Here is a 13,058-nt window from a genome sequence, read left to right as displayed (position 1 = left end):
AATCAAAGAGCCTATGATGACCAACCAGACTTACATCCCTAGAGATCCTGATGTTCGAGTTTCCATCACTCGGATTAGTTCAAAATCATTTGGAATAATTCCATCGATTACTTCCTATGTAAACCCTAAGAAACAGGATATATACGTGGCAAGTAATATTTCGTTTTCCCCGTTTCCCGTCGTACTTACATGTCCCAAGAACATCGAAAGAGACCGATCGATAGCAAGCCAGGACCAAAAACTTAAGGAACCGAAAAGGAAAAAAAAAAAAAAAAGCTAAGACGTATGGCAGACCTTGATGGATTGTTAATTCAAAGAGATGATGATCATCAATAGGACAGGGGGGAGAGAGAGAGAGAGAGAGAGAGCATATGAGATTGAAGAGCATTTAATTTTTTGTATTGGTTATTGGGCCCGTGATGGAAAAATCCCACTTCTGAGTTGGGACCGAATGCGTATGGGCCTCAAGTTGCGCACGTTCATTCAAGTCATGTATTGAAAGCCCTCTCCCTACCAAACATATACATTTTCAAGATGCATCGTATAGTATTTTCATATTTTTTGCTTCCTTTATTTCTCTATTATTAATATTAATCTTTTTTGGGCTTTTCTGGTTATATCCAGAACAGTCTATATATGTTGTAGGATCACATCAAGGAGTAATAAATTGCTAAAAAAAATGAATATTATACTCTGCAAGAATATAATCGTAGATTGATCAATATATAGGGAACATAATATACGTCTTATATTTCATTTGTTATGAATATTTCTTCGGGCATATAAACCTATACGTATGCATACACCTTCCTAACATGCACCACCTAATCTCTGAAAAACCCCATGAGTCATGGCTAATTTGGTTCATGACCAATCGACCCACTTAAAGGATAAATCTCTTTCAATAATTGTGAATTTTCTCCATTCAAAGATCTTGAACCTAAGACCTTATTTGAAACAAGTATCAAACTATTTGAATAAACTCATATTGTTTTGACTACGAACTTTGTATTCTACACGTTCACACAAATATATTATTTTCACAACGCTAATAAGTTGAGGTTGCATCTACAAAAATAAATATGCAAATGCATTTTTCAAATCTAACTCCAGTTCTTACATCGCTCCTACGTATTCTCAAATTCGACCCTCCAAAACCTACTCCTTTTTTTTTTTTGCTAATTCGGGATATCCAACCTTCGCCCTACTAATTCCCGGGGCTCCGTGAACCCCAGGCGGTGCACGGAGCGGATAATTACATCAAAAATGCTCCGATGGCTTCAAGGAAATTCGAACCCGGGATCGGATGCAAATTTAGGTGCACCTTAACCATTAGGCCAAATCCCTTAGGGTTCATTACTCACATTAGTCACGATTGACTTCACTCTCTATGCTTGGATGTTGCGATTTCATTTTGCATATGGAATAATACATATATATGTATAATCTAACAATATGTTGCAAGGAAAAAGGAGAGAGGTGGTGATCACGTTTAATAGACATATAGACATATAGATATAGATGTTGATATATAGATAGGTTGACATATGAATATGACATATAAAGGGATGACCAGTTGCTTGCACTGAACAAGGCTTATACAACAAGAATATATGTAAAAAAAAATGTAATGTACGTATATATTATTATACAAATAATTGGGAGGGGAGGTTTGCGTGGTACTATATGGAGGAATGGGGACCCTCCCTGCTTTGTCCCCAAGGACCATAAGAGAGGGTGTCGGGTGACCCATCTCACCTGTGGGGTCCCCTTCTCCTTTTTTCTCAAACTTGCCCTTATAAAGGGAGAAAATATTCATTGGGAAATGATGGAAGAAAAACTCACTGCATTTGCAAGCTTAAATTAGTGGTTCACTCCCCTCTTTTATTCTTCCTCAATTTGTCCAAACAGCTCCATATCTTTTCTAACATAACTAAGCAAACCCTCACAATAAGCTAGCATATAGTCGACATCAAACCCTCGTCCGGCTTCTGTTGAAGGTTTGCATGAGTCGACCGGTCGAGTTCGACGTTGGGATCATCTCTCAAGCGTGCGGGTGGGCAAGAAAGTGACCTGGTCGGGCGAACCTCAGTTTTGGGCCAGTTTGTGGTGTTAAGAGTGATTGCATTGGGGTGACCAACCACTAGTGAATAATGATTGATCCAACTTCCGGTTTTGACCCCGAAACTAGCTCCAACTCCTCGTCCTCGTCCCCTCTGTTGTCTTCCCCGAACCGAGCCTCCCTAGAGACCCGGAACCAGCCGGGTGACCTGAAGAAGGCCAAGCGCCTCCGGGACTCAAGCAAGCACCTGGTGTACCGTGGCGTGCGGATGAGGAACTGGGGCAAGTGGGTCTCGGAGATCCGGGAGCCCAAGAAGAAGTCCCGGATATGGCTAGGGACTTTCCCGACCCCGGAGATGGCCGCCAGGGCCCATGACGTGGCGGCACTTAGCATTAAGGGTGGCTCCGCTATCCTCAACTTCCCCGAGCTGGCAGGATCCCTGCCCCGGCCGGCCTCACTCGCCCCTAGGGATATCCAGGCCGCCGCAGCCGAGGCAGCACGAATGGGCCACCTGAACCCATCAGCAGGCCCATTAGCGAAGTCATCAACCTCGTCCACGTCTGTATCTATCGCCACCTCAGACGAGCTCGGGGAGATCATCGAGCTACCGAGCCTTGAGGCATCTTATGGTGAGTTGCCTGAGTTTGTTCTGATCGACTCGGTGGATGCGTGGGGATATCGTGGCGATATTATTGACTCGCCGTGGGGGGAAGAGGTTTGTGGCTTCGATGATCATCAGTGCGGGTACATTTGTGATGGGCTCAGTTGCATACAGAATGGATTCGAGGGGCTTCTGTGGAATTACTAGAAAGTCGGGGGCAGCTGTGAATTTTGGTGTGCATTTCATTTTCTCCCTTTTCTGGACAGGCGCATCCTGGACCGTCCGATTGTGTGTACAGGACTGCATCGGAACTACACCGACGGTCCAAGATGGGTAAACTGTTCTTTTTTTTTTCTTTTTTTTTTGGGGTTTGACGACTTTTCTTTTTTGGGTCTAAAATTATTAGGTAACTCCGGTGCACGTACATACGTCTGTACGTAGCGCGTAGGCATCTCACTATTACGAGAAAGGGAGATCTTTATTATGGTGCACTGAAGTACCCAATAATTTTGAAATGTTCGGAAGTTGGTCCTTATAGTTTTTCTGTTGGGGACCAATTTGATCACTATGTCCAATTTTCCTTGTATCATGTTCAAATGTAGTCCACTGTACAGTTTCCAATAAATGTATCGGATTGCTGTTTAGTGTAAATTGACTGGACTCCACCTTATCTTCTTAATAGTTAATACCATTTTCTTGTTAGTTTTCAAGTCCTATTCAAGCATGTATGGCTGACTATATATACTTAATATTTATTAGCAAAAACCACTGAATGCATGAAGACTTATTACATCGATAGATCGATATAATGGATGTTTTCCTTTTGTGTGCGAGTTCGTTGATGAATTGATCGATGCAATTCAATCAGATCAATTCTGGATATGAGAAATTGAGCGAATGGATTATTTTATATACTTTTTGTCGCATATTATCTCAATATATGACAAAAATAATTATCAGGAGGAAAAAAAGGTATGACAAAACAATGGGGAACAGAGGAGAGATGGTGAGCTGTGGAACAGTATGAAAATGACTGTATTTTACCTTTTCGGGGAAGGACCACGTCAATAGTCTTTGTCCTGTCTTTTGTGTATTGGGTGATCTACTTCCATGGATGTATATTTTTATTATTTACTTGGAATTTAGCCCCCCATTTCAGATATATAAAAGAAATATAACGACAAGATGCAAATCATTTCGAAAGGGAAAGCCCCGATATATATATATATATATATATATGCATATAAATATATATGTATTATATTGCAATTATTCAATATGCATGGAGACGAAATGGTTTTAATGACGAAAGAAATTCGTGGATTTAACATTAGAAAAATAAAATCTATACAATATAGCATAGGTATTCCATCTAGTGAAAAACGAACTTGAATGCTGCGTTTGGTTTCATAGTAAAATTTTAAAATCAGATTTTGATTTTGAAAAAAAGTGGTATAAATGGAACTCGCACTTTGACTTTGTATGAATTATGTTATTTTGTTGTAGAAAAAAGTGGTATAAATAGAGCCCACTTTTTGACTTTGTATGATTTATTTTATTTTGTTGTAGGTAGAATTAGGTTAAAATTATAATTTTAAAATTATACTCACAAACCAAACAAGGCGTCTCTCGCTTCAACAAGAGCATTTGTTAAAAAACCGAATTTGGGCTACCCATAATTGGTTTGAAATCAAGTACTTTATATGATAGAAATGAACTTGAAGTACTTTATAATTGGTTTGACATCGGTATATTGAAATATATATATATATATATATATATATATTTGGCTTCATTAGGGCCAATAGAAAATATAATTAGATTGTTTATATCATCTAGATATTTAGCTTTAGTGGCATATTGATTATCATAGAGTGATCAATAATTAAGATATATAATTCCATTACGTGTGTACTTACTATTATTCATTAGCCCGAAGAAAAGACTAATAGGTCAGTGGTGTAGCCCTTTCGCTTCACGCGTACGAGATTGCTCTCACGTTTTAGTGCAAATTTAAGGTTAAGGAACCTTATTTTAGAAAATTGTTTTGATTTTTGAATGGTAGAGTAGTGAATTTTTTTTTTCAGTATTTTTAATAATTGAAAATAGGAAAGATTTTAACATTTATGATATGTACGTAATGAAGTTGAAGTTTAAAAAAATATTGGTGGTTAAAAAAAGAAAATTTCCATCTACTGAAAAAAAAGAGAAATTTTTTCCATAAATAATGATATAAGATAAATATATATGTATTATGTGCTCCTAGGTGGATTAACTTAAAGATTCTTTAGTGGTCCTCTCTCAACATGTGACTTGATGAAACACCAGTTATATAGAAATAATATGTAAATGAGTTAATTATGCGATCAATTACCTTAAATATTATAAATTTTAGCAATGTTATTATTGGTTTTTCCTCACCAAAATAATAGAAGAGGGTTTTGGTTTTTTAAATTATAGTTATACGCATGATCTTTTGATTAATATTTATACAAATGCCATATAAATTAATTATCTATCATTAAATGGTAACTTAGTCTAAATTAGTAATGTCTTGCTAATTGTAAGGTTTAGCAGCAACATGTGCGGTATCAATTATTAATTATACAGCAACATTTGAGAAAGAGCATAATATAGTGATACATACCTTGCATGGAACCAAATAGGTGTTTTTTGGTTCATTCCAACAACATGACCCCTTATATAACCTAAAAAAATTTCAAAAGATTTGTGCCCACACTTACGAATCCTTGAGATTCTTAAACCATAGCTTTCTTCATCAGGTGACACAAGCAAATTTATTAGTCAACAAATGTATGGCTTGAGAAAGGACAACAATACGTCTTCATATAATTAAGCATAATTAAATAAATACCTCATATAATTAATAGGAAAATCAGTTGTGTAGTTATTCACCCAAAAAAAAAAGCTGAGTAGTTTCGTGTATGGTAGTCACCATAGCATGTTCGTCTTTTTTGTGTGAAAAAAAGTACAAGCATACGTATATAATATATATATATATATATAGATATATGTATTATTATAAAAGAAGTCTACCATGAGCCTAATGGAAGGAAATAAAAATAAAAATTAAATAAAGAGCAAATATAGTTTCATTTGATAATAATAAAAGGAAAAAATAATTTTCCTCTGAAATTTGTCGAACTTGCGAATTTCTCTGTTATAGTAGAAGCCCCTGATTTTGTTGAAAATTATAGTTGTGCCACTCCTCTCTTCTTTTGGAATGTGCGAATTGGAGGATGTAGTACTGCTCATAATCAAATCTAAAATCTTTAGCGCTACTATACTACGCCTCATTTCTCTGTAATATTATATATTTCTTATGCTGTAATCATTGGCTCCTTTTCTTTTCTTTTTTTTTTCCTTCCTTTTGGCTAGACCTAAGCATAATATTATAATGTAAATTAATATTGTCATTCATATTTTGGTTTTACAAAAAGAGAGAGAAAAAAAAAAAGGAAGGCCGGAGAAAACCCTATATAGGGTGTCTAACTGAGTTACGCGTTGATTACTAGATGTCAGCAGGCCAATTGATTGATGTAAGGCTAGTAGATTTATATTGTTATCATATTAAATAAATTCGTGCACTTCTATTTTTGGGATTTAACTTTTGATTTAATTTTACTAAAGCAATATGTAAAATTGCTAAACAGGCAATAAAGTGATAAAAAGTACTTTCTCTATATATATATATATATATATATATTTTAACTAGACATTGCACCCGCCCTATGCACGGGGCAAAAAAAAAAGGGAGAGAGAAATGATTAGGGAAAAAAAAAGGAAAATAAGAAGGGACGGGTGAGAAAAATAGAGAGAAAAGTGGAAGTGGAGAGTAAAGTGGGTGAGTGAACTTAGAACTTATTCGATAAAATTATTAAATTGTCCAAAATATAATAGTTGTAATTAATTAAAGAGATGTATTATGGGCAATTTGAGAAACAAAAATGACACCAAAATGAAAAGTTTTGGCTATTTATAACGGTATAAATAAAATAAAGATAAATCCACTCTTATAAAGGTTTATGATTATGTAATGCAAGTGGTTAGTTACTATTTATGTCTGTCAATGTGCTGTTGCCTTTGTGGATGCATTACTAAATAAAATATTATCTTATTTATAATTAACATTAATTTATGATGCTGTCTTGTTCTTGGTGACGGTTTTTGCTTTCTCATTGTCCCCTGATAAGGAGAAAGAATATAAGATGTTAGAATTTTACAAAATAAAATACAAATATAGTAATCCTACCATGTCTAATATATTCAAAATATTAAAAACAAAAGAATTTAGTTTTCAATTGTTGGAGAATGTCTTGCATTAACCCCGAATTGCAGAAACTCGAAGACCCGAAGTGAGGAAGAAATCAAGTGAAAATATTATTTTATATATTTTCGGGATTTCTTGTAACCTCATAAGAGGAAATGTCATAGGAAATATTCTAGAAGAGATATTATGATGTCTATGTAGATATTATGATATATACTCTTGTAAATCTATATATAAGGTCTTGTACGAGTTGTAAAAGGCGCATCGGTGCCGTGAAACCCCGAGCCTTTAGGGGTTGGTGAGAAAGAGTCTGGAATCACGAGATTGGTGATAATGTGATCTTCAAGGGAAATTCTCTGGACTATCTTTTTGGAGTCTCAGTTTAGAGTGAGAAGATGGAGAGAGTTGAGAGGTCGAGTTAGATTGTTCTCGGGATTGGGTTTATAATGGGGACTAGGATTGAGAAACATCTCAGAGGTCTGTAATGTCCAATTTATTTGTTTAGTGGATTCTCCTACTCTATTTGTGGATGTTTCCCAATTGAGGATTTTACCAAATATATACGATGTTCGATTTATTTTTCCTATCATCTCATCCCGTGTTTTGAGCATCTTGCCATGACAAATTGATATCGAAGCTAGGAGTTGGATCGGATCTTGAAGATGTCAGCTACGAGATTTGAGGTTGAGGAGGTTCGATGGATCAAGCGGCAACGGATGGTGGCAGATCGAGTTGAAGGGAGTGTTAGAAGGAGAAGCCCTGGCAGCCTTGACCTAGGCAGCGGCGGAAAAGGTGGAGCTTGGTGAAAACTCCGGATACTCACCTGGCGTAGAGGATATTCAAACTAGAGGATCTGAATGGAGACCAAATCTCTACGGAATTGCGCATGTGCAGAAGCCATGTAGAGGGAATAGATGAGATCACAGAGATGTTTCAGGCTTCCAGGGTTAGTGGTCTCATGTACTGCTAAAGTCGGGAATTTGACTTTGAAGAAAAGGTTCAACTTTGGAGGATGCGCCACACGAAAGCTGAGGAAGGCCGACACCTCGAAGAAGTCTAAGGGTGGTTTGAACTGGAGCGAAGCGATTGTGTTGAATGAGGTAAAGCCCGGTAAGGGTTGTGACAGAGTAGGTGAATGGAGACTGACTATTGCGGTGCTTGGCTGAATGCAAGCCAATGAGAAGATTTGTTGGAGAATATTGCGGTACTTGCATGAAGCCCGGATCGCAGTAACTTGAAGACCCGAAGTGAGGAAAAAATCGAAAGAAAGTATTGTTTCTTATATTTTCGAAATTTCTTGTAACCTCATAATAGGAAATATTCTAGAAGAAATATTATGATATCTTTGGAGATATGACAATACATACTATCATAATTCTATATATAAGGTCTTGTATGAGTTGTAGAAGGCGCCTCGGTGCCACGAAATCATGGGCCCTTGGGGGTCAATGAGAGAGAGTCTAGAATCATGGGGTCGGTGAGGTGTGATTTTCTCGAAAATTCTCTAGGTTATCTTCTTGGAGTTTCGATTTAAAGTGAGAGGAAGAGAGAATTGAGATGTCGGGTTAGACTCTTCTCGAGATTGGATTTGTAATGGGGGCTGAGATTGAGAGACATCTCTAATGACTATAATCTCCAATTTATTTGTCTAGTTGATTCTCCTGCTCTGTCTGTGAATGTTTTTCTATTAAGAGTTTGACCGTGTATATTTGATGTTCGATTTATTTTTTCCGTCATCTCATCCCGTGTTTTGAGCATCTTGTCACAACATCAATGATGGATCGTCTAGGCCTCCAGAAAATCTTAGTATTGCGAGAAAGAAAAGATTCATGCATATGTAAGTAGTCCTTTTTTAGAATACAAAATTAAAAGAACTAGTTATAAATTAATCAATCCATATAAATATATCAAAATTGAAGAGGGCAATTAGGACCACAATCACTTTATATGGTGAATCCTCATCTCCTCTAATGATTTTGATGCATTGCCAAGTAGTTAATATAGTTTATGCGTTTCATCTAGTACTATAAGTGCAGGTTATAAAGATAACTATGAAAAGTCGTATCAATTTGTTTTTTTTTTTATATATTAAGTACTTGGTATAAATTATCCCAAATAAACTTTAAAAATTTTTAATAAATAAAAGTTTTTTTAATTCATGAATAGCTGGTCATAGTTTTTTTTAAAAATATAAATATTTTTTAGAAATAATCAACCAATCAATTTATTGTACATTATCCAAAATTAACTTTAAAAATTTTCTAAAAAATAAAAGTTTTCTCATTTCACAAATAGACATTCAATTTTTTTTTTCGAAAAGTACTATATATTCTCTAGAAGTAATCAACTCATAGATTGTAATCAATTACTTCAAATATAAGAACAAATAAAGTACAAAATGTGAAAATTTCATTATGATAGTCCCAAACTACCTAAGTACTCTTGATTTGTTTTTCCCTTTTTAATATCTTAATCTTAATTAAATTATGATAGTTAAGCATTATATTAAAAATTGTAAATAAAGATTAAGCTTTTTCAAAAACAAATCAATTCACAATTCATTTTTTTTTGAAAATGCAAAAATATACTTGAAAATTTGAGCAATTCTCAAAAAGTGAAATTTTTGTACATATCGGCACAGCACGTAGTTCTATATCTAGTTCTTATATCGTTCAGGGGATACAAGTAAAGGAACTAGTTAAGAATCGCTATGATTGCAATTATGTATATTTGTCATTGACAAGAAAGGGTCGCCGAAAACAATTCTTGCTGTAAAACATTAATCGTATATGTTAATGAATAATTTGATTAAACATACCAAACAGTACACTCTCTTTTATTTTGTGATTGTACTAAACGATCAATAATCATATGTTATAAGCTACATGCAATTTGAAATAAATTCACATTCGATATTCATATATTGCTGCAGTTATATATTGTTAGAAATTTGCTTCTTTGATAGCTATCTAATGAGCACATTAATGGTATCATGGAAACGTCGAAAAGACTTGATATGAACTTAATATAGAGAGGCTGCATGCGTAGGAGGTGATGTAACGGAACATTGAAACGATCCTTAATTTGGTTGCTAAAGTGTCCCTTTCTTAGTAAATCAATGCCTCGGATTTCATCATTATGGTCCCCTCTTTGTCAAAAGTGAAATGAGTAGAATAGTTTATAATTCTTTAACCTCTTCAATCGATATTTTGTCTACCGAAGATTCTTTTTTCTTTTCCATTCATCTGATAAATTTAACCAATTTCAATTATCGAAAACAATAACACCTGTTGAAACGTACTATCTATGGAAAATCAACTAGAATTAAGGAAAACAAAAAGCCAAAAATTGAAAGCGATAAACATATATAGTTGACAATAGACTGATCGAAATTTAAGGCAAAACTCACTACAAACGTGGCCTTGTAATAGACAATGGCACGTAGCAGGTTAGCGACCCCAGCTTTAGGTTCCAAATTGTCCTTTTACAACACTATTTGAATGACAAGGGGCAGTTTCTTCATGATATTATATTTTTTTTCCTAAATAGTACTTCTTATGAAAATAATTACAAAAGAAAAATAGTTCATCTATTACTACTATGTATGTGTGTGTGTATATATATATATATATATATATATCATATACTAAAGAAGTGGTAGTGGTGCAACTTTCCTCTTCCAAAAATGCCCACCGCAGAAATACATGAAAAGTTAGTATCCGTTAGATGAGAATAATTGATAATTTCGATCTCTTTTTCCAACCACCACCTTCGCATTACTTCTTTTATTTTCTCTTTCTCCCTCTTTTCTCTCTATCCTCAAGTTTCTCTCTCCCTCTCAGTAGTCTTTGCACTCACATTTTTTTTGGATTACAAGAGAGGGAGGCTCACGAGCCTAGTATATTAAAATAGAAATCCTAAATATCTAATAAAGGGTACGGATAATCTCACTAAGTATCGAACCTGAGACTTTAATTATCAGGTGAGATATGCACCACTGTACTATTTCCTCTCTTCATCTTTGTACTCACTTTATATCCATTCACGTTCACATTATTATCTCTCTATTTAATTTCATTTCTTAATGACGAATATTCTTAATAAAAAAAGATGTCTAATTACTAATTAAAGACAAAAACTCTTTTTAATTTCGACTAATATTTTCTCTAAAAAACCATTTACATCTAAACAAAAAATATCCATGTGAGATCGAAAGTAGCGCAGATACAGATCTTATAGGCAAGAAAAGCCAATTTTATTGGAGTTACTTTATTGCTAATATCATAATAAATCAATAGTGTATTTTCTTGTCTCCCTTCCTCATTTTAATGATATCATAACCTTTTTCTACTTCATGCCTTTCAGACAAATTGAAAAGCCACTTTGTTCATTAAGAAAATTTGCATATCGATCGTGTCCCTTTTTTAAAAAAAATGACATTTGCGAAAATGCAACTCTTCGCTCAGAAAACCTCGACATTTTAAGCAACTGGAGAAACTCAGATATATTTTGGTGCTAAATATCGAAAATTTACATATATATATATATATATATATATATGTGCACATAAATAATAGAGGGCTCATTTTTTCAGATGGGACGACGTTGATGGAGGTCTCCTTTCTTTGATTGGGCCTTTTCTTTGATAGAGCTGAGACCAGGATTGCAACATTTCTCAGCTGCCTTCTACCGGACTTTTCGACGAAGGAAAGGATGTGATATTTACCGGGCGACGAAGGAAAGGAGGTGGTTTCTCAGCTGCCTTCTACCGGCTGCGACGAAGGAAAGCAAATATTTAGGATAGGAAATGTTGATGCCCTCGTATGGGATAGAAAACACAGAAAGTTCTTGATTTTCAAACGTTTAGGATTGGCAATGTTGGAGATCAAAATACAAGATTAGAAGTTCCTCAAAGAAAAAAAAATAGAAAGGTTATCTAGTAAGTCGAAAAAAAAAATCAATTGTCCAGTTTAGTGGAAAAAAAAATTGTCGAATTTAAACTGAGAGCATAAAAAAGCAATTTTTTTTTTCATATTTTCGATCCTTAATTAGCACAATTACTATCTCAATAGACATTTATTTAGGAGAAAAGTCGTTAGTCACGTGCTTAACTAAAACTAAGATCATATTTGGAGTTACGTCAATTATTTGCATGGTGAATATGTAAAATGACAGGTTGCGTTAGACTAATCATGAGTAACCTTCTCAATTATTCTTAACAAAAAAAAATGGGGGAAAATACCCTCTATTTGTCCTGTTTAGAAGTCAAATCACCAACTAATCGTTCTTCCCGACAATTATATCATCTTAGGCTGGTTGCCGAATCTACAGATTCGCAGCTGCAATTATTAATTAATTGTCTCTACTGCATACAAGAGACAGAAAATTCTATATATGGTTCAATTTCTTACACCAAATAGTTTAAAAATATCTATAATTAATTTTAGGGAAAATATACTTAATATGTATGTAGCTCGACTGATTAGAAGCAGGTTTGTCACTGGGAAAATGCAACAATGGGTACAAAACATATTTAATCATGTCAGATTTTTAAGTATGTATGCAAATAACGTAAGATAATTAGGAGATCAATGTTAAATCAGCCCTAACCAGTTTTGCTGTAAAATTACGCCCCTCCTTTTTGTTATTGTTACAGAAAGTGCTTCTACGAGAGAGTCGCTCTACCGAATCGCAGTTTGTAGCACAACCCTAGAACAAAATTATCATGATAGAGATTTATCACTAAAGTACAATATCCTCTGCTTGAAGAAAGCGTTTTTTTAGTGACATACTAAATTTAATTGATAAGGATTAAAGTTGCCATGTAGGATTTAATTGAGAAATGCTGATATTAACACATGCATTATCTTAATGCATGGAAATGTGCTCTAATTGGCTACCTTTAGGATATTCCCATCCGACTTGGCAATTTGCAAATTATTATATCTAAACCAGTCACTCATACGAACTCTGCATGTCAACTTTTGCAATTTGCAAACAGTTGTATAAAGTATAGTCATTGGTAGGGTTTGTTTAGTTTTAATGATTGATTGCATTGGGAGACTAGGATTGGAAAAATAATTTTAAAAAATCGGTGCTTCATA

General features: G+C 34.6%; 1 protein-coding gene across 1 annotated transcript; it reads left to right on the top strand.

Moving 5' to 3' along the window:
* Nucleotides 1-1,814: 1,814 nt before the first annotated feature.
* LOC116187025 (ethylene-responsive transcription factor TINY-like) lies at nt 1,815-3,314 on the top strand. The gene has a single exon (XM_031515600.1). It carries the CDS (start codon nt 2,154-2,156, stop codon nt 2,868-2,870), a length of 717 nt encoding a protein of 238 aa, XP_031371460.1. The 5' UTR covers nt 1,815-2,153; the 3' UTR covers nt 2,871-3,314.
* Nucleotides 3,315-13,058: the final 9,744 nt, after the last annotated feature.

This window comes from Punica granatum, chromosome 8 (genome assembly GCF_007655135.1).
Source record: "Punica granatum isolate Tunisia-2019 chromosome 8, ASM765513v2, whole genome shotgun sequence".
Taxonomy (NCBI): Eukaryota; Viridiplantae; Streptophyta; class Magnoliopsida; order Myrtales; family Lythraceae; genus Punica; species Punica granatum.
Note: the sequence above shows the minus strand (reverse complement) of the source record. Positions and strands in the feature narration are given on the sequence as shown.